General features: G+C 35.8%; 1 protein-coding gene across 2 annotated transcripts in view; it reads right to left on the bottom strand.

The window, feature by feature from the left end:
• Positions 1–23996, bottom strand: part of LOC133517750 (uncharacterized) — a 133193-nt gene continuing 109197 nt past the window's right edge. For both annotated transcript variants that reach the window (XM_061851143.1, XM_061851144.1), the window contains exons 2-6: positions 15713–15914; positions 6872–7110; positions 4503–4763; positions 4102–4260; positions 1–557 (exon numbers count right to left, since the gene is read on the bottom strand). In XM_061851143.1, the coding sequence (XP_061707127.1) occupies positions 408–557; positions 4102–4260; positions 4503–4763; positions 6872–7110; positions 15713–15914 (1011 nt within the window). In that variant the 3' untranslated portion in view covers positions 1–407. The remainder of the gene's footprint in view (positions 558–4101; positions 4261–4502; positions 4764–6871; positions 7111–15712; positions 15915–23996) is intronic.

Genomic DNA, 23996 nt, shown 5'->3' with positions numbered 1-23996 from the left:
TTTCACGAATATCATATTTAATGTTTAACAAAAATAAATTATGTTTAATAATACTAATTAGCCTATCAACTACAATACTATTGTGTGACCCGAGAAATACTTAGATGATGATAGCACAAACTGTGTATGTTTTAATACTTAAACGTCATAATTTCATATAAGTTTGACGTTTAAAATAACACTGGCACAGTCTGGGCTATCAAAATCACTATCAACTTAGCTTGTTCTAACTGTATTTATAATATTCCATAACTCGAAATAAATGTAACCTTTTCTCTGATCAAGCGCTATTGTGCTCGGCTAGGTATAATTTATGTAACGTCATTTGGCCTGATTAACTTCACTATTGTTGTTTTTAACGTAGAAAATTATAAGGCAGATCATTTTATAAGGACATATTTTGGTTATTAACCGTAGTACGCCGGGTGGCCATGTAGCACCCATCTCAGCAGCAGTAGAATCACTAATGCCATGGTGAAGAAGGATACCAAGACTCGCAGTGTCTTCTCGGACCGCTGGTCACGCTCGCTGGCTCGCAGTCGCTCCAGCAGGCCGTTCTAAAGTAAACGAAATCTTTCATTAGACTGTACCAAATTTTATTACTCAATATCATTATGGACGTATTAGGTATTATGGTAGTATTAATATAGACTTTTTTACATATAAGAAACGATACCTGCCTCTCGAGATGAACGAAAAGACGAAAAGGAATCATTCTATGCCAGTTCCTTTAAGTCTCTTGTGGTTGGGCATAATTTAAAAAGAATTTAAGTAACAGATTTTTTGTACTTATATGCTACGCGTGTATAAAAAATAAAAACTTAAAAAAAGTCTCAAAACTTTTTACTGGAAAATTGTCATCATTCGGCGTGAGAGAAAGACTTGATTAGATCAGTAACTACGAATTTGATATTTTCTTTTTTATTCACGAAATTCGACTAAAACGAAAGAAAAGCTCTACTAGCACTAACCTACGATGAAAACTGTGTGTATAGGCAACATACGTTCCGGTTAATGCGGTAATCTCAGATGAATCATTTCAATTTGGCAGTCGGACTTTGGCAGGCTTGGAGGATTTAAAAACTGGAGACGTCTTGACTATAATTTTCTGTACAAAACAGTCTGCCAATTTTTGCGGGGGCGAGGCACATCAAATGTATGGCTATTTCTACGTAACGTACAAATAGCTACGTCAGATAAACGTCACTCCATACAATACATATGACCATTGGCCGAGGTTTTCGACAGAGGGGTAAGCTCTTAAAGGCGTCTCCAGTTGTTAAATGTTTTGCATACTTGCTACTAATATAAAGAACCACATCATCAAAAAAAATTATAAGCTAAAACTCGCTGGGGCTGATTCACTTAGCTTATCCAGGCATGGCCTTTGATACAGAGCTATTCACATATTTAATTGACGATATTTTAGCAGTCACGAGAGCAGGCTGAAGAAACTCATTATTGTAGTGATCATTAACAGGGTAGTGGAACACGGCTAGGGATTGCAATCCGGTCCGGCGGATCCGGTAATCCGGCCGGATCCGGTACTTTTCTGGAGTCACCGGATCCGGTAAAAATCACCGGATCCGGTAATATAAAAAAAACCCTAAATACAGCACGCGCACGCGTTTTAGGTGAGAAAAACGCGGCGGATGAGAGGTATGAAGTTAAACAGAACAGAAAACGAATGAGAAAGTTAAAATTTAGTAAGATACAAATATATTTATTATGACGATAACTGGGAACAGAGGAGGATTTCTTCTTCTTTCATGTTGGTGGCACGATATGACGATTACATAAATACTGTAATAGAAAAATTAAAGGATAGAGATGCCATGAAAGGCATTTGTAATTTATGCTAAAGAAAAGGTTAATGTTGTGATAGGCGATTAAAACTAAACAAATGAGCAGGATTAAGTCGGCGATACTCCACCGACTAGAGTTGGGCGCATCAATATGTGTGAATGAAAATATGATAGATTCTTTTCTTTTCAAATTTAAGAGAGAATCTTTGGCTTTAAAATTTCATCATCCAATCTTATGCAATATCCTTCTTCATCTCCTGGTACATGCTACTCTATGTCTAGCTAAATCTTTATTTGATCCATGTAACTTTTCTTAGGGAGTCCCTTTCCACGATGGTTTTCAATCTTACACTCTATTATTTTGCGCATGAGATCGTCGTGTCGTGTTTTGTTCCCTATAATTTGATCGATATACTTTTCTGTAAATTTAAAGAAAAGTCAATTTCTTAAATCATACAGTCTACTACTTTCACGGACAAAAAAATAAGAGCAAGATAATACTGGAGCGCATTTAATATCATTTTGGTTAAAAGTAAAATATCTTCTTCTGTTACTAGAATATAAACATTATGTATAAAAACAAAACATATAAAGTTGTTAGTCATACTAATTTAATGACAGAATGCTCTATCATCATAAAAACATTCTTCATAACAATCCTTAGGAATAATTTTACTTGTTATAACATACATTTCGTATAATAATTAAAATATAGTACTAAATTTTAACGAATGGTGACATAGTGTTCTATGATAAATATACTTGGTGTCAATCAAACTATTAAATTATACAACAATCTACCTATTCAACTTTAAAGCTGGTCGCCGTTAGGTACGACGACGAGCGAAGCGAGGAGGAGTGTTAGGTAGAACTGCGACCATATGGGGAGAACCATATGTCTTGGAAATTGTATTTTTGCTTGTTCATTTTCACTAGGCGTTTATATGAAGTTTATCTGAATCCTTTAGGAACCACAGAGGTTCCAACTCACACTGGCCGCTGCTTTGCGGTAAAATATATGTCGACAGACGTAAATTACGGATGTAGGTAAGTTTGACGCTTAGAAAAATCGATTATGTTCCATGCAAATATAATGTTTTATGTTTTTTTATTAATTAGTAATTCAGTGTTGTTAAACTTTCAGCAAACTCAATCAAATAAAGTTTATGAACGATTTCCCGTGGTTTGATTGTGAAACCACACCTTCAACATTATGCTGTTGGTTTTCATGAATAAAAAACGTTCTGAGTATAAAATAGTATACAGAGTGAACATTATACTGGTTGCCTGTTATGCAAATACATTACTATGCTACTAAACTATAATTACTTTCGAAATTATGCAATTCGTTTTTATTGTATTTGTTTTTATACCAAATCATAATTTCTGCATATCAAAATTATGCAATTCAAATTATGAAAAATGAAATTTCGCAAATTGTTATTATTAAAAACATTACACACCCAGAATGGATGTCAACGTTACAAATAATTAAATCAAAGATCAGTTACGAAAACTTGTCCTTTCAAGGAGTTCCAATTCCCACCCCACATCCCATCATCAGGCTTTGGAAACTAATCAAATTTCTAATTGTAAACGAACATTTGAGCAATTCTGAATGGTTAAATATAATAAATGACCAATTTCATATTTTGTTTTTAAAGTGACATTGACATTGTAACACTTTTTAATACTAAGTTCTATTTTATTATTAAGAAGTTATTTATAAATTCAAATTATATATTTAGGAATACGTATCACGCAAAAAAATAGAAAAATATGTCATTTAATTAACTTTAATATCCCTATACTAATCCGGATCCGGTCGGATTAGGGTCAAAAACCGGCCGGATCCGGCCGGATTGAAAATCAATCCGGTTTGCATCCCTAAACACGGCGCTTCCTTTTTTTTTCGAAAATGTCAATTATTAATTATAGGTTAGGAGCTTTTAAACTGTGTGGAATTTGTTTTTCGCTGCTAAATCTTATAGTACCTAATCAATCTAGAAAAGTCAAACGAAGGGGCATAGTTAGGGTTAATTAATATACCTATTACATCAAATTGTGCAACACTTCTCTCTTACATCAAATATGTTTTCCATTATGTCTTATTAGAGAGGAAAATGGGGACTACGTTTGTATGGAAAAGGCTTTTCTGATAAACCGTCCTACACTATCCTCTTAAACCTGTATATGCCCAGCCTCGGGATTGTTTTTCAGAGATAATTTGTTCATAGATAGTTGTTTGCAATTACAGTCTAGGTGATATAATGACTTGAATGTTTTTCGTTTTTACCCATCCACCGTTAGCTGCTATCCAGGATCCAGTCTCCTCATGCAAAAGGTCTGCAACCGCTGCCGCCGGCGCTGCGACTAATTCTAAAGCTGGTTCACCATCTGCTGCCTCAGCTGCCTCTCGGGATAGTGCCCCGCAAATACAAAACACTGCTGCTATCTGAAAAAATGCATACAAAAATATTAAAAAAAAGTTGTTTTGAATTCCTGATATGTGGGCGAAAGGTCCATAGTGAATCCTACTACTCTTTATTCTGCGCACAGGTGCTAAAGCTAGCTCTGCGCATCAGGGTGCAAATTTGCAAACGGCACCCGACCGTTCTATCTCCAGCGCAGTAACACAGTCTCTTCGGACTCTCCGGGGGATATATTTGGTTCTAAAGTAGTCCAAGTAAAGCTTACCTTCGACCATGTAATGTTATCTCTCGTGATCCTGCGTGCAAGTGCCAAAGCCAACTCCGCTAACGCAGTATCAGAGCGCAGCATGGCACATGGAGCTCGCGTGGCTTGCCGCGCGACATGACGGAAGGCGTCTGGTCTCTTGCGCTCGAGTGCGGCGCACAGCGCCCGCAGACCCGCGAGCACGCCGGTCTCCGCGTTGCAATTCGCCTCTTCCCCACATTCAGTCTCGAGCATTCGTTGTAGGCGCTTCACTACGAGTTGCTGTTACATGAGAAAGAATAGGATTAATATTGTTTTTAAGGCTTAATTTAGAAGTTATTATTAAACTTTCACGTTAACTAGTTTTTGTTATTAGGTACCTACTTATTTAGTAGGTACTCGTACATATACATGTCTAGACTTTAAAACTAGGGCGTGGGTTCAATCCCCGGGTCGTACCAATGAGTTTCTTGGAGCTTTTGTAGTATATAGTACCTAGAATATACGATATATAATTTGATATTTACCAATCGCTTTTGGTGAAGGAAAACATCGTTAGGAGACCGGACTGATCCCAATAAGGGCTAATTTTCTCTAGATTTCTCAAGCATTAACTAAGTCTATGTGTTGTAAGATGGTGTTCGCTTTCGTAGCAACTAGTGCCTGTGCTGTGCTAACTCTTGGGACCCCAGGCTCCCAAGTGAGCAGAGCCAGTGCCAGGAGAACGCTAGAAAGATGATGATAATGATAATGATGATAATTCCTTTTTTCATTATCATATGACTTTTTTTTTTAAACACAAAAACCCTGTTTCCATTTTGTATACACAATAAAATTTTGTCTAAACTGTACACCTATAATCTCGCGTATTATTATTACTACATTATATTTGGCGGTTTCGAGAATTTTGTCAAACTTATTATACGAGGGATTTAAATATGCCCAACGTAAGCAAATATACCTACAATATCCCAAATTATACTCGTAACCTATTTGTGTAAACCCTTTCAACATGTTAAAATGGAGGAAGAGGTAATTTAATAATATATATATGTATATTTCTGCCGCTCCTGGGTTATTATTTGAATATTGTGAATTGACATTGTTTTAATTTCTTTACTAGATATTAAAACGGTCTTTATTTCGTAAAATAAAAAGAGACATACCTACATATTTATATGTATACTCGTAGCGATGTCAATTCGTTCATTATGTTAATTACAAAATCAGGCTCGATTGTCAGACGGTTGACTGAATTAATTAAATTGTACGACTCGTACGTTTGCGTGACATATAGCCATAGCTACTTACATATTAGGTAGGTATGTACTTTACTATACTTATACCAACTTATACCTACCAATTAATGGCATGGAAAGCCAATCATGCTCGTAATTAGTTTATCGGTTGTCATGGTTAATAATAAACATTTGTTGTGATATCAGCTTCACGGTTTGTTTCATTAATTTGTTATTTGTTTACGATTATTGCACGTTTCGATAACAGTAGTCGGGAAGGTTGACAGGATGTACATCCTTAAACCTTGGAATATAAACCGTCACACTGTACTTTTTTAGAAGCATTTCCTTCGGCGGACGTTCCAGCTGTAGACTGAGATTGCTTTACCTAGTTTTACAAATAAATCTCCTCAAAAAAGTATTAAGCAGCTTAAAACACTGGTGACCGAAGAGCCGGCGGCTTTCTCGCACAACGTATCAGTAGTGCGATCGAGGAAATGCCGCCAGTATCCTTGTACAATGCCTCAAGGGCCTATTTTAAATTTAAGCTAGTTATAGTAATCCTCTCGCGCATGAGAGGAGGCCTGTGCCCAGGCCACGTATATAGGCTGAATTATTGTTATTTATAAGTAATTAATTATTATTGTTATTTATTAGTAGTAATCCTCTGTATATATCTATTACGAAAATTGTTATTGTAAATAGATACTTGTTTTGTTTAGAACATACATAATATTGTTTTATGTTTTAGTAGTAGAGTAGATGAGTTAATACATAATAGGTAGCTAATTTATGATGGGCACATGGAATATTGTAAGGAAAATAAATCGCTACCATTTCGCTATTTCTAAGCGTACCTATACCTAGTTTTATTTTTCTTATTTACTAAGGATTTATTGGGAGTCCTGTGACCTCCTCATAGAAGCTATGCTATCACCTGAGAGAACAACTATATATACTTTTGCACAAAAAAGTTTTCCAAATCGGTTCTTAAATGACGGAGTTCTGAGGAAACAACCAAAAAATATATAGGAAAGAACTGAATTGAGTACCGTCCTCCTTTTGAAATATTGAAGTCAGTTAAAAACAATAAATTATATTCATAGCTTACCATCAAGTGATTAATGAAGCACTGAAATACTATAAAAATACCTTATTAGCACACATGGAGGATCTCCTAATTTGCGTCTTAATATACTGTAGACACAGCGCGCGACCCTGCCGCACAATTTGAGGCTTGACATGCGTTGGCGTCGCGAGACACCAGCCGATGGTCGCGGACAGTCGGCGCGACACAGCCGCGGCCGCCGCCGACGACACCATGGTGCTGAAGCGCCTTTTCGTGCGGTCCAAAGGTGAGAGCGACCGAGATGGCATACTGCGCTGAGCATCTGCACAGTAAATAGGTTAACATCAATCTTGATGAATACAATAGCTAAGCTAAGTTGCCCGAGTCAGGATTCGAAAAGCAAGTTCAACAGCGAACTTCAAGATTAAAAAGTTTTAGAAATATGTATTTAGCTTAAAATGTTTTACTATTGCATAGTACGAGTTACTCTATGTTGCTGTGTGTGTAATAATTCACCTAACTATACTGCCGAAAACACCTAGATCACCTAGGTACATCGGTATTAGTATATCAGTTCAAAGTAGCTGAAAGTATCTATGTATTTGATTTCATTTTCCCTCTACATTTGGAAATGGTAATCGCGAAAAACAATAAGTAGTCATGGAAATGTAATCTAAATTAACACAAAGCGCAAAATTTTGCGTTGAAGCCATTTTACTAAATAGCTTTCGAACAGATGTTTATCGCTTTAAGATAAAGATAAAGATAGTTTATTATTCAAGTAGGCATATTACAATGCGCTTATGAACGTCAAATAAAGCTACACCGGCTTTAACCCTACACCTCTGACCCGAGAAGATTTAAATCCCCCCTCAATTGGAGGAGGGTATCCCAATATGGACCGGCAAGAAACTCGGCGGGACACATCTTTTCAAAACATTACATCTTATAATTAACATGCATTAAATAAGAAAAATAAAATACAATGTAGATTACTATAGAAATCATGCAATTACATACAGTAGCTACTTTACTTTATAGAAAATTTATAAAAAAAAAAATGTATGTCATATAAAATCATACAACTTTACTCTTGAGCGTTTGAGTTGAACAGATTCTACTTTTTTGCACAGTCAACGACTCTCAGAGACGATATTAATTACATTGGGTTTCAATATTTTACTACAGAGGTATTCTGATATGCATTAGGTATTTTGGAATTCAAGGATTTTACTGTCAGATGCTAACAACAACCTAGCTAAGTAGTAAAATGGATTAAAAAATATGTAATTAATTTTATGCCTTCTATTTAAGCCCGACAACTTGAATCTCTCAAAGTATTTCCAGAAACTTAAAAAGCTGGTAGACAGTATTTCAATAAGTAATGGGCACCTCTAAAAGTCGTTAAACATTTTGATGCCTTTTCAAATTTCTTGATTAATGTAGGTACCTATTTAAATTAGTGCGCAGTTTATTAAGTTGAACGCTAATATTAAAATGTTCAGTGAAATTTTTTTTTAGCTGTATATATATATATATATATATATATATGTTTAATAAGCACGGTATGATAGGGTAAATTTACCTAACAATTTTTCGACAATTTAGTTACATTTCGGGGTTTGTTTTCGCTTTTACCTTGTTTTAACGATTTTTCGAATTTTTTATGTTTAATGTAAAAAGTACCTATGAAGTGTTTTCATGACTTAATTACCTAATAAAATATTTTTTACTTCTTTAAGTAGTTAGATGTTTATGAAATATAAATTCTTGAATGAAATATGACCGTCATTCATAAAACCTTGTTTCATAGGCTTATTGATTTTAAGTCAATTACGTGTAAGACCATCTTCAAATATATCATACTTAATACATATAACATACCTACCGCTTTAAACCTACGCTGCTGAGTGTAATGTAGCGTCCATCAAACGATAAACATAAACAGTAGTAGGTATTTAATATAATAACAGGAATTTGGTTCGGTCTTACTCTAACATACCTTACCAAAAACTTTGTACATGAGTACAAAGTTAAGGAAGTACCTGGAGGTTATCAATCAATTGAGATCCCAGGGCAATGCAACTTTCCCTGAAGGCCTTTTTCTTTCGAAAGCTCCCACTCACTTTGAGTAAAGAGAAATGGCTCGCGACGCAAGGACGGGCTGATTTAATGCCAAAGGGACTAAAATTTGTCTCTTCGTTCTAAAACATTGAAAACAAAGTGGCAAAACTGGCTATCTACACTCAAAAACATTTAAACGGAAATTGTACACAAAGTGACGGGCTTAATTTCTCGTGACTGTATTCTAGGGACAATGACTCGGACTCGATAATGATACGGATGAATTTTACTTTTGCGATTAAATTGCGACAAGAAAATAAAATGAAACGACCAACGCCCGTTCCATAACTCACCTCGTATCTAATTAATATTGATAAAGAGCAGGCGCCTCCAATTTCAAAATAAACGTGGAAAAATTCTTACGCACCAAATATTTTCCGAGTTCTTTATGGTAAATAAGTATTCGCCGTCGTGACCGGGGCGGGGCTATTTTAAATGGGAAACTTTATAGGTGCCTACCTACTCGATGGGATCCGATTAGCGTTTGTCGTTTGTTTATTTAAATAGATAGAGTAAAATACCAATTTGAAAAGTTTTTTAAAATCCTTGATTTTTTTTAACCAATAATAACCATTCGTCCTTCATCTTTTTTACAATAACTAAACAGTATTTTCTAGTTAATTGTAAAAGATTACAAAATACCCACAAAAGCTTAACATTTCCGTATTCAAGCCTCGTACTGACAAATGACCAAAATCCATGACGTTTGGAAACCCTAAGTACTTTGCGGGGATCGACTCCGCTTTCAATAGGTACATAAGCCTTGCCGGTTTAGGCAATTGCTTTTATATTGATAAGCCGCTTAGTGTTAATGCGTTGCATGTTTCATCCGTAATCGCGAGTGGTCGCTGTCGTTTTATCGTTATGGAAATGGAAAACACATTATGTTTCAAAGTATCCTATGTTGTTACTGAGCAAATATCTATAAATTTGAATACATTAAAAGATAAAATTAATAGGTGTATGATTACCGTCAAACCGTCTATTAGTAGCCTAGAGGGTAAAGCCCATTTTTACGCTTCAGAATTTTACGGTTTCCCGGTGTCCTTTAAGTTCCATCTGCTTGCTTATTGTAGTAAAGCCTAAAATACTTATTAGTATTTTTGTAGGTAGGTGCCATCATCTTTGTAGGCTCTTAATTGAATCCATTCAGACCCACCATGACCTCGCCATGACGTTAGGAAAACGGTTGAAATTCTACGTAGTAAATTACATACTAGACGCCGCGCACGATTTCATGAGCGTAGTAAGTAATTAGAAACTTTCAGCCCCATTTTCATCTCTTTAGGAGTAGAATTTAAAGAATATAATTTTTCGATATTCATAACTGCTTTTAATATTATGTAATCTGTATATGTATCTGTAATCGGGCTGCTTCAGAAAATGAAAAAAGGTAAATCGTTCGGATTCAGACTACACCAGCCTTCCCGCTGCAGATTAAAATTTAATTAGTCTAGGTCAAAGTCAAAAATATTTTTCAAATCATCATAAAACACACATTTTGACAATTTTGAGGAACCTACCCACGTCAGTTTTGTATGGAAATACAGCTCTTAAAACGTTGCAACAAGGACGATGTCAAATGGCCGACAACATGATTTCCGCTGTACTTTTCATAAAGATAATGAGATAAATAAAAAAATTATATATGTATAAACTTACTTTGGTGTACAAACATTATCTTCTTCTACTTGCGCAGTAGGGTAAATTATTTGAAAGTCAACCCTAAGCCGTTTTTGGTGGTGGGGGCAATATTGGCATTATTGGCAACATTGGTCTGAAAATTATCAGAGAACACTGCCCACCGTCAAAACTTTTGTGTCTAGTTTTAGTTTAAACCTGAATAGAAACAACCTATGCCTCCTGTTTTATAACTCAAACCCGGAAATATTTGTCAAAGGGTTTTACATTTTTTATACTTCCATTTTACACAATATTTTGCCCGCATTTGACAACTCCCTGAAAATTCCCCAATCAAGTTAAGCACATGTGTATTATATGGTTTTGTCACAAATATAACCTATTGTTTGCTAAAAATAGTAGTGTTACTATAACAGTTATAAGTTTATAATCTACATTAACGAATTTGTTTAAAAATGTGTTTATACCCCTCGCCTGGAGGCACAGTTGGCTACTTTGACGGTACGCACAGATTTTATGGCATCAACAGTTAGTTAATGTTTGTTTGACGCAGGCACCATTATTAAATCATTCGGTTCGTAAAATTTTATTGCTTGAAACTTGTACTTTTTATTTTCTCCTTAACAATTGATCCAGCGCCAGAAGGCGTCAAATAGGCGAATCTCATTTTTCCTTCGTAAAAGTTTAGATCCTGGGGGCCGATCTTTGAATTTCGAGCGCTCGATTTCGTGTAGCTCCCTTCAATACTATCTACACTACTAGTCATTTAAATTCTACTAATAAAATTGATAAAAGAGTGTTGAATACCACTTGATTCCCAATTTCAGTCACTCCTATTTTAAAAATTGCATTTCGTCGTTTACCACAGAATTTCAAATGACGAAATCAAGCGGTATAAATTCAAAAATCGCCCCCTGATCGTCCCTTTTCAGCTTGTCACTCCCGTAAATTATCGCCTGTAAATATTTGGCCTTGATCCCGCGATAACAAACTCAAACTCATTCCAAACAGTGAAAACATTTTGTAATTTTGCAATTATAATTACACATTTCGGTAAAATATTAATTTATAATTACACATTTCGGTAAAATTTGCGATTTATGAGCTTATACCGATGGTGGCTATACTTATAGGTACTTACCTTATTGTGTTATGGAAGAGCGACGTTTGTATAATGAAGTTCCCAGGTTTGTACGAACATTACAAATACACTAGATTAATTCTAATGAGACTTTTCAGTCACAACCAATTACCTACTAAAACTAAGACTTATACTTAATGAAACATCAAACCGTTCCGATCCAAATGTAATAAGTTTTTTATCAGTTCCTAACTAAACACCGTTACGAGTCAGTTGCTATAACTCTAGCAGCATTTATGGATGTTGGTTTAAATTCAGTGTTAAAATTCACGAAGGATCCAGAAGGAATCATATAGGGTCTGGAGGAGAGGAGATAACTTATAGTATTTTTTTATAATGACCGAATGGTAGGTAAGGGCTTATCTATCTATAAATTGTACCTACTTAGAAAAGAATGCATGCAGACATTAATAATACTATGTATGTATCTGTTAAACGCCTATTTAACTTATGTGCTAGTACCTGATATTCAGTGAATGAATTGTTTTATGTACCCACCTAATTTGACATGTAACATACTATAATAATAATAATAAAATTCTTTATTGCACACTACATAAAAAACAGATACAGAAATTGATAAAATATACACATACTATGTTTTACGAGTATGAATAAAAATCTGAAATTGAATCTGTACATACAGATGTCAATCACAATGAAAAAAATAACTGTTCATCAAATATGAAAGTTCTATCAAACTGGCTAACACTGGGACTGATCAATGATCACAGTGAATTTTTCCATTGTGATTGACATCTGTATATAAAATGTATATATATATATATGGTAATGTGGCGTTCCACATTATAAAAGGAATAAATCGGCTGTACATTACAAGCATAAGGAAGTACCTACGCAGCGCTTCGTACGTCTTTTTACTAAGTCGAGAAGACTGCACATTGAAACGGCTGGATGCATTGTTATATTTTTGGGATCCATAGTTCAAAAGTTAGAGGGGGGGGTGCACATATTTTTTTCTTTTGGGGCGATTATTTACGAAAATGTTAACTTCTTTCTTCTCTTTCTTTCAGACATTTTTGCCTATTACAGGCAAAGTATTTTCTACAATTCAAATATTGTTAACGATGTGCTGATCGTGCGTGAAACGGAAAACGATTATCAAGCCCGAAATCGGGACTAATTTCGGGCCCGGTATCGAGAAGTGTCGATGTAATTGGCGCTTTAATCAAAAAATTGTTGTTGAAGACCTTTACTCGTTTTGAAAGACCTATCCAACGATACCCCACACCATTGACTAAAAGTGAAAAATAGTAGATTGTTAACCAAGGGTGGAAAGTGAACCATATCACCCGAGATATTTTGACGCTCGAACGAACTGAGAACGTCAATAGTTCGAGCGTGAGATGGTTACTTTCACCCGAGTTAAACACTCTACTTTTCATTTCGACTATGAGGATAGCTAAACACAAGAAATGTAGTATTAACATAGGTTAATGAATTAAGGACTGGAATTGGCGCCATTAGGCCGTTGCTCGAATTACAAATTAAAAAAAAATACTTTTCACTCTAAGGTGGGAAATGCAATTTTCCACTCAGCTATCAGCCTATGCCTATGAAAGATGAACTTTCCGAATAAATGAAAAAATCATCCTATTTTGTTCATTCCATGTTTCGCAACGTCGGTTGATTATTTTGGCTTATGTTTAAGTTTTGTCGTCATATTTTCGGACGGCTTTTGCCCTTATTTATACTTCGTACTAATTACATAAATTATTTAGCAGTACTTGAGAGTGAAATAAGAAAAACGGGATATGTATCAGAGTTGTAAACTTTGATTGTATTGTCCACGGAAGTAAATGTTTTCTAGAATAATTTGACTCAGATTACTCAATTGAAAATGTATAATACTAAAAAACCCGACCTATAAAACATTTTAGGTTGTTCGCGCAGTAATAAATCTCGTCTTGAAATTATTACTTATTGACGACCGGTCTGGCCTAGTGGGTAGTGACCCTGCCTATGAAGCCCATGGTCCCGGGTTCAAATCCTGGTAAGGGCATTTATTATATATATATATATATTTATAACGACATTCTGTTTGGCTCAGTGTAATGAAATATTAGTAAACCGACTCGACATGTCGACTAGCCGGTGCGCGATCTGCAAGTACTCATTAGAATTGTGAGCATTTCTTGACAGATTTTCACATTCGAAAACAGAATGACAGATTAAAACCAAAAATGTATTCATTTATAATTTATATTCGGTCGACTCGGTCGAGCCTATATTAACGTATGCGGAGTGAAATATGTACAAAATTCAATGTCGTATTAAATAAAAACAACATGGTTATTTTTTATAAATATTCTTGTTTTTTATAACGTATTTAACAATGTTAAATGTAAGATAAAGTTTACTCCAAAGCGAGATATTTAACGGCAGTTATGGTACTTTAAAACTACACACAAATGTTGGAATTTTTTTTAATTACAATGTTATCTTCCTTAGGAAAACTTTTTTAGGAAACTTCGTATGCTCGACATATTTCTCATTTTCGTCCGTTGAACCATTGGTGTTCTCAAAATAATAGTTATCTTGCCATGAATTTCTATTTTAAGTGACATATGATTAGCCCCCCATAAATCCCATAATTCAAAAACAGCTGTTTTTTAAAAATTTTTGACCAAATGACGTATCCGCATTTTCAGAGCATTTTTGTTTATTTTTGGAGACGGTGGGCTTAACTTTTCTTAAACGTTTTCTGATGTCCATACCATTAAGATATTTTTAAACAGTTTTACTGCAACATTTGAATGTTCTCGTGACCTCTCTGTAAGATTTTGTGACTCACCGGGCCTTCCTTTTCTTTTATCGATCTCTCCCAGAAAACTAGCTAATGCTGGAATGTTTCCCTGAACCAGACTTTCTAGCGGTAGTTTTTGTAAAGAAAAAGGACGCAAAAATATTAAAAACAGAAATTCAGCTCTAACCCGTTTCCACAAAATGTTCCACTATCATCGCTTACGGCCACAGGGAAATAGTACTGGAGAAATTATATACAGTTTCGCGACGGTGTTCTTCTAAATTGACCATAATTTCAAGAGAAAGAATGCAATGCTCATGAAACTTACCGGACAGTTAGATATAATTTCAGTTTGTTTGATTTTTTTTACTTTTTACATGTTCCAAACTTTGTGCAGATTTCACTCCGCATACATTATAGTAAATCACGTTGATTTGATTTTATTTATTTTATTTAAACTTTATTGCACAGTAAAAAAAATCAGTGACAAGAGGCGGATTTAATGCCACGCGGCATTCTTTACCAGTCAACCTTTAGGCCAAACAGATATATGTAAATTTTAAAAATATACCAGTTTCGAGTAAAAAGGCTGTGACATATGGACAGAAAGATGGCGGGACCAATATAAGGGGTCCTTTTTTAGGGTTCCGTAGTCAACTAGGAACCCTTATAGTTTCGACATGTCCATCTGTCTGTCTGTCCGAGGCTTTGCTCCGTGTTCGTTAGTGCTAGAAAGCTACAATTTGGCATGGATATATAAATCAATAAAGCCGACAAAGTCGTACAATAAAAGTTTTTTTAGGGTACCTGCCCTACACGTAAAGGGGGGGGGGGGGGTGATTTTTTTTTGCTTCATCCCTACAGTGTGGGGTATTGGTGGAAAGGTCTTTCAAGTGAATATATTCTTTTTGATAAAGTGAATATATTCGGAGATAATCACTTCGAAAGAAATGGGATGAAAGTTATTTGGCATTACTCATGTAAGGTAAAAATTGCTTACTTTACTCATTCTATTTTTATTTAATATTTAATTTCTTTAAAACAGTTTCATTGGCAGTTTTAGAAAGAAAGAGTAAAAAATTAAAAAGTAAGAGGCAATCTCGCTAATTTTATATTCATATTCGTTTATTGCACTCATGTACAATGCATTATGTCTAGGACTTGTTGCTATACTTTATTTTTACATGCTTTAATGAACAAAATTATTTGAATATTACTGCATTTTGGCTATGGTACTTTAAAACCCCTTACTAGACATGCCGATCAGTCGGTCGGCAGCACCGGGCAGCGCGCTCAGCGGGGTGCTCATCTTCCTCCGGGTGCGCGCGCGCAGCGGCGGCACGAACTCGTCGTCTTCTTCGCCATCGGGTGGAATGACGTGTATTGCGATGTTGTTGCCCTCTTGAGATTTTTGACCAGCCGTTTGCCATCGTATCTCTGTTAGTTGCCCTATCTGGAATGAAATGAATTGCCATTATAATAACGTAAACCATGGGTTACTGCATTTTTTTAAATAATGTTTGCGAAGTTAAAACAAAATGTGAAACGCGTTATTTTTTGTAACATTTTTGTAGAAATTCAAGTTTAAATACATAAAAAAAAAATATATTCCGACGAATTGAGAACCTCCTCCTTTTTTTGAAGTCGGTTAAAAACATAAAACTTTTTTAATTATGCCTTAATGTTATTTTGTAATTAGATATATAACGAGTAAAAAATATATGCCAACAATATACACTTGAACGATTTTTTTTAAGGCGTAAATATAACGAAAAATTTGTTTTTCATGATCATTTGCTTAATTCTACCGCCGTAGCCGCATGTGCTGTAATGTCGCAACATTTATTTTCAAAGTTTCTAGGATAGGTACAACAGATAGTAGGTTAATAACCTATATGTTCAAGAAATTTTAGAAATTCTAAACTCGAAGCAATATGCCATTGGCATACTTGTTCGGTAATTTTAATCTCAATTCCTGTGGTACTAATGTAAAATCTGACTTTAACATTGTCTAAAAAGACAATGGGCCAACATCATAAACAAGTCTGCAAAAAATCAGAAATTGCCGGATTTTACGCTAAGTAGGTACAGTAAGTACCCCGTGCTTTCAGGCGACAAGGTGATCACTGGATCATTTGAGACCTAACCGTTTTTATTAGGGTTCCGTAGCCAAATGGCATAAAACGGAACCCTTATAGTTTCGCCATGTCCGTCTGTCTGTCTGTCTGTCTGTCTGTCCGAGGCTTTGCTCCGTGGTCGTTAGTGCTAGAAAGCTGAAATTTGGCATAGATATATAAATCAATACAGCCGACAAAGTCGTACAATAAAATCTAAAAATTTAATTTTTTTAGGGTACCTCCCCTACACGTAAAGTGGGGGTGAATTTTTTTTTTTCGCTTCAAGCCTAGAGTGTGGGGTATCGTTGGAAAGGTCTTTCAAAACTAATAGGGGTTTTCAAGAAACATTTTTTGATAAAGTGAATATATTCGGAGATAATCGCTCTGAAAGAAAAAATAAATGTGTCCCCCCCCCTCTAACTTTTGAACCATAGGTCCAAAAAATATGAAAAAAATCGTGGAAGTAGAGCTTAAGAAAAACATTAAATGAAAACTGTAGCGGACATGCTCAGTTTAGCTGTTTTTGAGTTATCGCAAAAAGTTTTCCCTTCATAGTAAAAAGACTTACTTTAATTAGGTACTGATTATGCAAATTTGCCTATTTGTTTAACTCGGGTGAAAGGTACCGTTTCATCCCTTGGTTAACAATTTACTATACTTTAAGCTCCAGTTTAGCTTATTGTGACGGAAGAGTAACTACGGAACCCTACACTGAGCGTGGCCCGACATGCTCTTGGCCGGTTATTATGTAATAGCCGAAACACAAGTCTGTTTTGACAGCTAACTTTGTACGGACTTGAACAGAACAAAATGTCATTATAATCGTCATATTTTCATAGAAATTTGACATTAAGGACGACATTGTCGGACTTTGTCATTGGAAATGCCATGCAGATTTAGCTTGCTCTGGCCTTGTAGCCAACGTTACAATCGTTAACGCTCCGTAGCGTAGCGTAGTCATCTCTCTCTATTACTCTTCCATATTAGTGCGACTGTGACAGTTGCGTTTCGTTCGCCACGGAGCGTGAACGATAGGCACGTTGGCTACGCGGGCAGCTCTCTGAACTCTTTGGATTATTATTTACGATATATATTTAGCATAGTGTACACAAAATTATATCTAAATAGTAAATAAACTTCGCCATCTTGGTAAAATTGGCCGAGAGCCGGAATGAAATATAAATAGCATTTAAAATTGAGTAGGTAGGCTATAATGGATCAAATTAAACTTTAAAAATGCTAATGCGAAATACATTTATTTTTCGAACAGTCAAGATGTTATACGAGTATTCCCGGGATTAGTTTACTTATTATAGTAGGCTAAAACTGAAAATTAAATTTTCATTAGTTAAAATAACTGTATAACATAAAGTTTTACCGAAAAATTAAAAAAACTTATTATTTTTCACTTAACTTAAATTTTCTGGAATTTGTTCCAAAGAATCATAAAGTCTAATAACATTGAGACACGACTTTTTTAAGTCAGTAAGTAATTACTTATAACTTATCAAATCAGCCTTGCTAAATGATTGAAAAAGCTCAAAATTGTCTTAAATTATTTTAATTAAATTTTTTTTTTTAATAATCATCTTATACGTTCAATGAGGCGCGGGATCGGGGCTTGTTAAGTTGTTACCACTGACAGTGTGCTTTTTTAGCAACAAGTACAAGTTCAAGAATAATAGGGAATATATAATAATATTTAAAATTATAAATTTTTCCTTCCTCACACAGTTAGATAACTTCTGTTCGCACCCATATACATTAAGAGCCCATCAACGTGCTCACTAGCGCCACTGGAAAAAAATTGTGATTGTTTAAATTTAACGTATTACCTCGAAAAGTGCAGCCAGAGCAGGATTGCACTTTGTAAAATGCTAGTTGTTGTTGCTTAGATAAGGTTTGGGAACTCGCAGTAGTCGCAGAACGACTCTGTGAATTTTGATTACTTTCTTCGGACTTGTTTGAATTTTTTGGAGTGCGCATATCCAGTTTTACTGAAGTTTTGAAAGTTGGGGAAGAGTGTTTTCACTAGCACAGCGCTAGTTTAAGTAGATTAGCGACGCGCGGGGTGCTCTACTTCGTTACTTTGCCACACGACCCATAATAAAATATGTAAACTTTAGCTTTTATGTACATTCATCACAAATATAATATACACATTTAACGGGCATAAATTACAAAAGTTATTTAAAAACACGCAAATATTGTAAACTAGCTTCTACCTGCGACTTCGTCTACGTCGAACGATGATAATGGTTGATAAAAACTATCCTACGCCCTTCCCCGAGCCTCCAACAAAATTTTATCTCAATCTCTTCAGCGGTTCAAGCGTGAAGAGGTAATAGACAGACAGACAGTTACTTACGCATTTATTATATTAGTAGGGACTAGAGGGATTACCTGACTGACTGTACCTACTTGTTTCAATGAAAGTTGCAACTATACATTAAACAATAGCCCCCTTATTCATAAACGTGTACTAAAGTTACGATGCCGCTAATCATCGTTTGTCCCTTTCCATCATACCAATACGGACGATTGAATTCGTAACATAGCGTACCGTTATCATGTGGCGATAATGCGACCACCACTACCCGCACAATACCTGAGATAAACTTGAATAAATTAATACCTTGGAAACAATGCGTACGCGTACATACGTAGAGGAAAAGCCTTGCCTGGACCTCTGAGAATTAAGTATTTTATTTTCATTTCACAAGTGACGTGACTTACATGTGGTAATGTGATTTAAGCCCATACTATAAAAAAATACAGAATGCCAGTGACGTAGCTACCGAGATACTTCTCACAAAACTAGCGAGCGAGAAACAGAAAAGCGTTAGCGTGTGCGATTCGTGAATCGAACATCTGTTTAGTTAGGCAGTGAAAATCCTATACATAGCAGAGTAGTTGAATAATGCGATGTCGTTAAGTATGAGACAGCTGCATCAACATAGTGTATGAGCTTAACGACAGGCGATTGAACTGTGGACACGCATCATCAATCTAAGAATCACAAAGCCAAGCTTTCCAGTCTGCTGCCTCGTCGGGATAATGACATATACATCACTATGGGGATATGGACGAACGTGACTTACGAACGCAACTTTTTAAACGAAAGTTACACTTAGTCTCCATTCAAAAAGTAATCAGACGCTTGCTGTCATATTCATTTGTTAAATTAAAACAATGTGTTAACTTAAAACATAAAAATTAATATTAATAAATTTACTTTCGAGTAACACCGGGAACCGGGAAGGGAGTCGGCATTCGTACCATTTCCCCTCTGCCGAAGCACATGACCAACTATATGGGCATAGCGCGGTGCGTGGTGTGACTTGTGACTCGTCCGTACACAAAAAGAGATCGAGGTCTGCAAGATTTGTTTGACGTGTGTCCTTTTCTATGTATTTGTATTGTCATTACAGATTGACTGAAGTTAATTTTAAGTATAAATGATTTTACTGGTCTATCTTCCTTGATTATCACCTGGAGCTTTTTGGACTACCGGTCTGGCCTATTAGTGGGTAATTGCACAAAGCAAATAGCGGCAGCGCGCGCCGGAGCAGAGAGTCCGCTCAGTACAAAGTGCCATTTTCGCCGCACGCCACACATACGTGACATTTACTCACACAGACGTAACATTTACAGGCGTTCTCGGGCACTCTCGGGCAGAGCTTAGTCGGGCTGTGCGCGCGTTGCTCAATTGACGCCCCGCCGCTACGTAGGTACCTACTGTCATGTACGTCAAAATCTCAAAATACAGTCTCTAAGGAATGTAAACATGATAAGATGTATGTATAAACGAATCGATGTATGTATGTCTGTAAACTTATATTACCTACTCCTTTATAAAATTCGAAATTAATACAGAAGCAACCCTAGTGAGTCGAGCAAGTTTAGGTAAGTATGTATTTTCAAGAACGGCGAGAACGGACATTCTGTTTATTTTTTATTTTGTGGTAATAGTGACCCTGCCTAAGAAGCCGATGGGATTAAGTACCTATTCGAACTCATAAGGTCATTTCCATGGCTTCGAATACAACCTTCTTTTGGCATAAGCAGATGAAACAATTAGTCACCTATTAAGTGACTTTAGTATAAAAATATCCGTTAAGAAGAAAGAATAGCTTTGCGATCTTAAGGAAATAACGGTACTTTTAAATTGGTTTTTAAATTTTAACAGATCGCTTTGATTGTGATGTCGCTTCAGCATAATATATTCTAGGTTTATAGGTTACGCTTTATTGAAAAAAAAATGTGTTTGTTTTGCAAACTTTAAAGAAAGAAAAACCTATAAAACCTGTCACGGAGAATGGGAAATATTTAGATGTGGAAAAACGTTTTCTCATGTTGTATGGACGATCACGTCTTCTCCCTAAATGTATTTTTTTCTAATTTTTTTTCTCACAACAACCGCACAGTGCCTACAAACAAATAAACGGCCGCAAAATAAATTTATTACTAATGCTCTTTTAAAAGCTTTTTTTGTTATAAATCAGTATTTAGTTTATGTGACTGCTAGATGATGCCTATTTGTGTACAGTTACATACCTACACTGCTTTATCTATACACATATTATTGGTAAGCTCTTTATGACGTGTTCAGGAACCGCATGTTACAACTGGTAACAAAAATACATAAGTAGATGTTTTTAATTACATTACATACTACTTTAAAATGAAGTCATTGGAATTGTATGTATTTAGTAGTATTACTTGAATCAAAAATAATAAGAGTTGGTGCAAAATATTTAGTAACAAATAGGTAATTTGGTAGGAAGACGCTATAATTATAATCATATCACCACGAGAGACTCACGCTAGGTGGTTAGATCAAGGGTCAGATGCAGAAAGCGGTAGTCTTGGACAGGGCGCGGATAGTCCGACGGTTCCTCTCTCTGCAGCCCTGACGCCCCTGACCACCTGCTGGTGGCACACTAGGTTAGGTTTTTTTATAATGTGCTTATATATTTTTTGTATTGTTTCGTGTTTTTATATTTTACTTTTATATCCATATTATAAATGACCTAATCTAAGACCATAAATGAATAAACTTCATAATCATAATATATATGGATTGATGGATAGTGCGTAATTGACAATTAACAAAAAGAAGCGGTTCTCCTTAGTCACAGAGTCGCAGCCACATTCTTCTTCAACTCATATGAAAGGATCAACGTACAATAGGTAGATTTGAGGATCTTGAATACGTGAGGTACAATAAATTGAAAGTCAGTTAGACATTCTGTACTGATTGACAAATATCTATATCGGTTAACTAAAGAGGTTGACAAATGATGAATTATTACAAAAATACTATTTTGAATTATACTCTATGTAGCGTGACGTAATTTTTCCGTCAACGGCAAGACATGACAACTACGTACAACAATAAAATTAAATACTAAATACAAATTAATAAGAAAAATAGGTAATTAATTACATTTAGAACTTATGATTGGGCAATGGGCTCCAATCTCAGGATATGCCAAGCAGAGGACCTAGCGCTGGTTTTCAGGTTGGACCCTTCAGATCAGTCGGTCGCAGGTTAGCAAAATAATGTGCTTTGATAGGCTCTACAAATATAAAATCCAAATGAAAGTAAAATATATACGTGAAAAAGGGAATAAAATTGTGTGCTCATGTGTGTGTGTCTGTGTCTGCGTAGGTGTGGTATTTAGTCTTTATGGGTTAAGCGTGCGAACGTACGAGTACATTTTCACTAGTTTGGTACGAACTACGAACACCTTTCTAAGGGAAGGTTCAATTTAGTATAGCAAAAAAAGTGAGAGCGCCCTCCACTTTAGGTACAACTTCATGGATTAATATCGTATTTTACGAAAGATAATGTGTTAATTGATTATCTTATGTATGAAAATTTATCCTGCCTCTTTTTTTCTTTCGATCGGTATAATTTTTGCAACATTCGACCACGCATGCCGCCGTATTTAAATTCGTCGAACAATTAATGCACTGACGTTTCAATTCGACAGACGGCAGATTGGTGGATGAGGCCATAGAGATAACTGTCAATGTGAGTGTGTCATGATTCATGAAATACTAGAAAATTGGTGGTTCATGGAATCCTATTTGTGTTTTAGCGAAACTACTTCCTTAGTATTCTAGGTCCATGGTCCCATCGGTTCCCGTATGGGTGGCGGCAGCTCATTCTAGATCTTTGCAGCAGCAAATTTAAAGATTCCCTTTAAAAATGTCGTCTTGTGTGTAGGTATCGCAAGTTTCGTGCATCTCCTTAGCGATTTGCTGCGTGTGTCATTACTCATTTTAGTTTTTCAAACAGGTAGCAAGATCTTTGAAACTCCAATATTTTCCGAACCTTGCAGGTTAGGTGCAGTTTTCTCCTGCTGTCCATCCATATTGAACTGCTTTCTTTCGTTTAAGAAAGGCTTGATAAATGCGCTCTTTTGGCGACGTCGTAGCAAAATCGAACACACGCATTTTGTACACGCTGTATGGACTTTTTCGTCTGCACCAGGAGTCTCGGCCCATATACTATGTCCGCGTAATTGAATTGGGAAAGTATTAGAGATTCAACCGGAATTTCCTGACTTATATCGAAAGATACTTACGAATCCACCGGTGTGAAGTTAGCGGCCAAAAGTTGGCGGCCAAATATTGGCGTCACAGTCGGCCTCTAACATTTAGCGGCCAAAAGTTGGCGGCCAAATGTTGGCGCCAGTCGGCCGCCAACGTTTAGCGGCCAAATGTTGGCGCAAATCGGCCGCCAACATTTGGCCGCCAACTTCACACTAAAATTAACCTACTAAATTAGGAAGTCCGTATGAAATCTCACCATACATAACACAATAGGGTTGTTTCCATCTACAAATCTTAGGGCAGAATTGTATCCCAATAAATTCTTTTGGATTATAAGAACATGTAAAACTACTTTTAGGGGACCTGTAATGACCATATTTTCGTAAATATTGAATTTAAAATATCTTTTGGCATACGTCACGTGACCAAACTCGAAACGTCTTTGAAGATTGTGATGACGTCACAACTCTCGGATTGACACTGTTGACAGTTAGGTGATAAACAACAAATGACAAATGTCAGTTGACAGTTTGTATCTTCTACGTGTGTATGAAGTTATGTGTCAAACCGTAAACTGTGACGTCACACAATTTTCAAAGAGCGTTTTGGGCGCGAAAGCATCTGTCAAAATATATTTTGTTAATTTAACATATTTAAAGCCGTTTTTAGTATAAAAGTTGAATTTTAGGGCAACTTTTAGTTAATATAGAACGTAATACAAGCGTTTCAAAAAATTGGAAACAACCATATTGGTGGAACGTTAGGGCAGTGTCTCGTTATATAAGAGCATTTTGTCTAAACTGCCCTGCAGAATTGCAGCCAATTATTACAGATTTCATTTTTTCTACAAAACC

Source organism: Cydia pomonella, chromosome 5 (genome assembly GCF_033807575.1).
Source record: "Cydia pomonella isolate Wapato2018A chromosome 5, ilCydPomo1, whole genome shotgun sequence".
NCBI classification, from domain to species: Eukaryota; Metazoa; Arthropoda; class Insecta; order Lepidoptera; family Tortricidae; genus Cydia; species Cydia pomonella.
The sequence above is the reverse complement of the archived record's forward strand: the minus strand, read 5'-3'. Positions and strand labels throughout refer to the sequence as shown.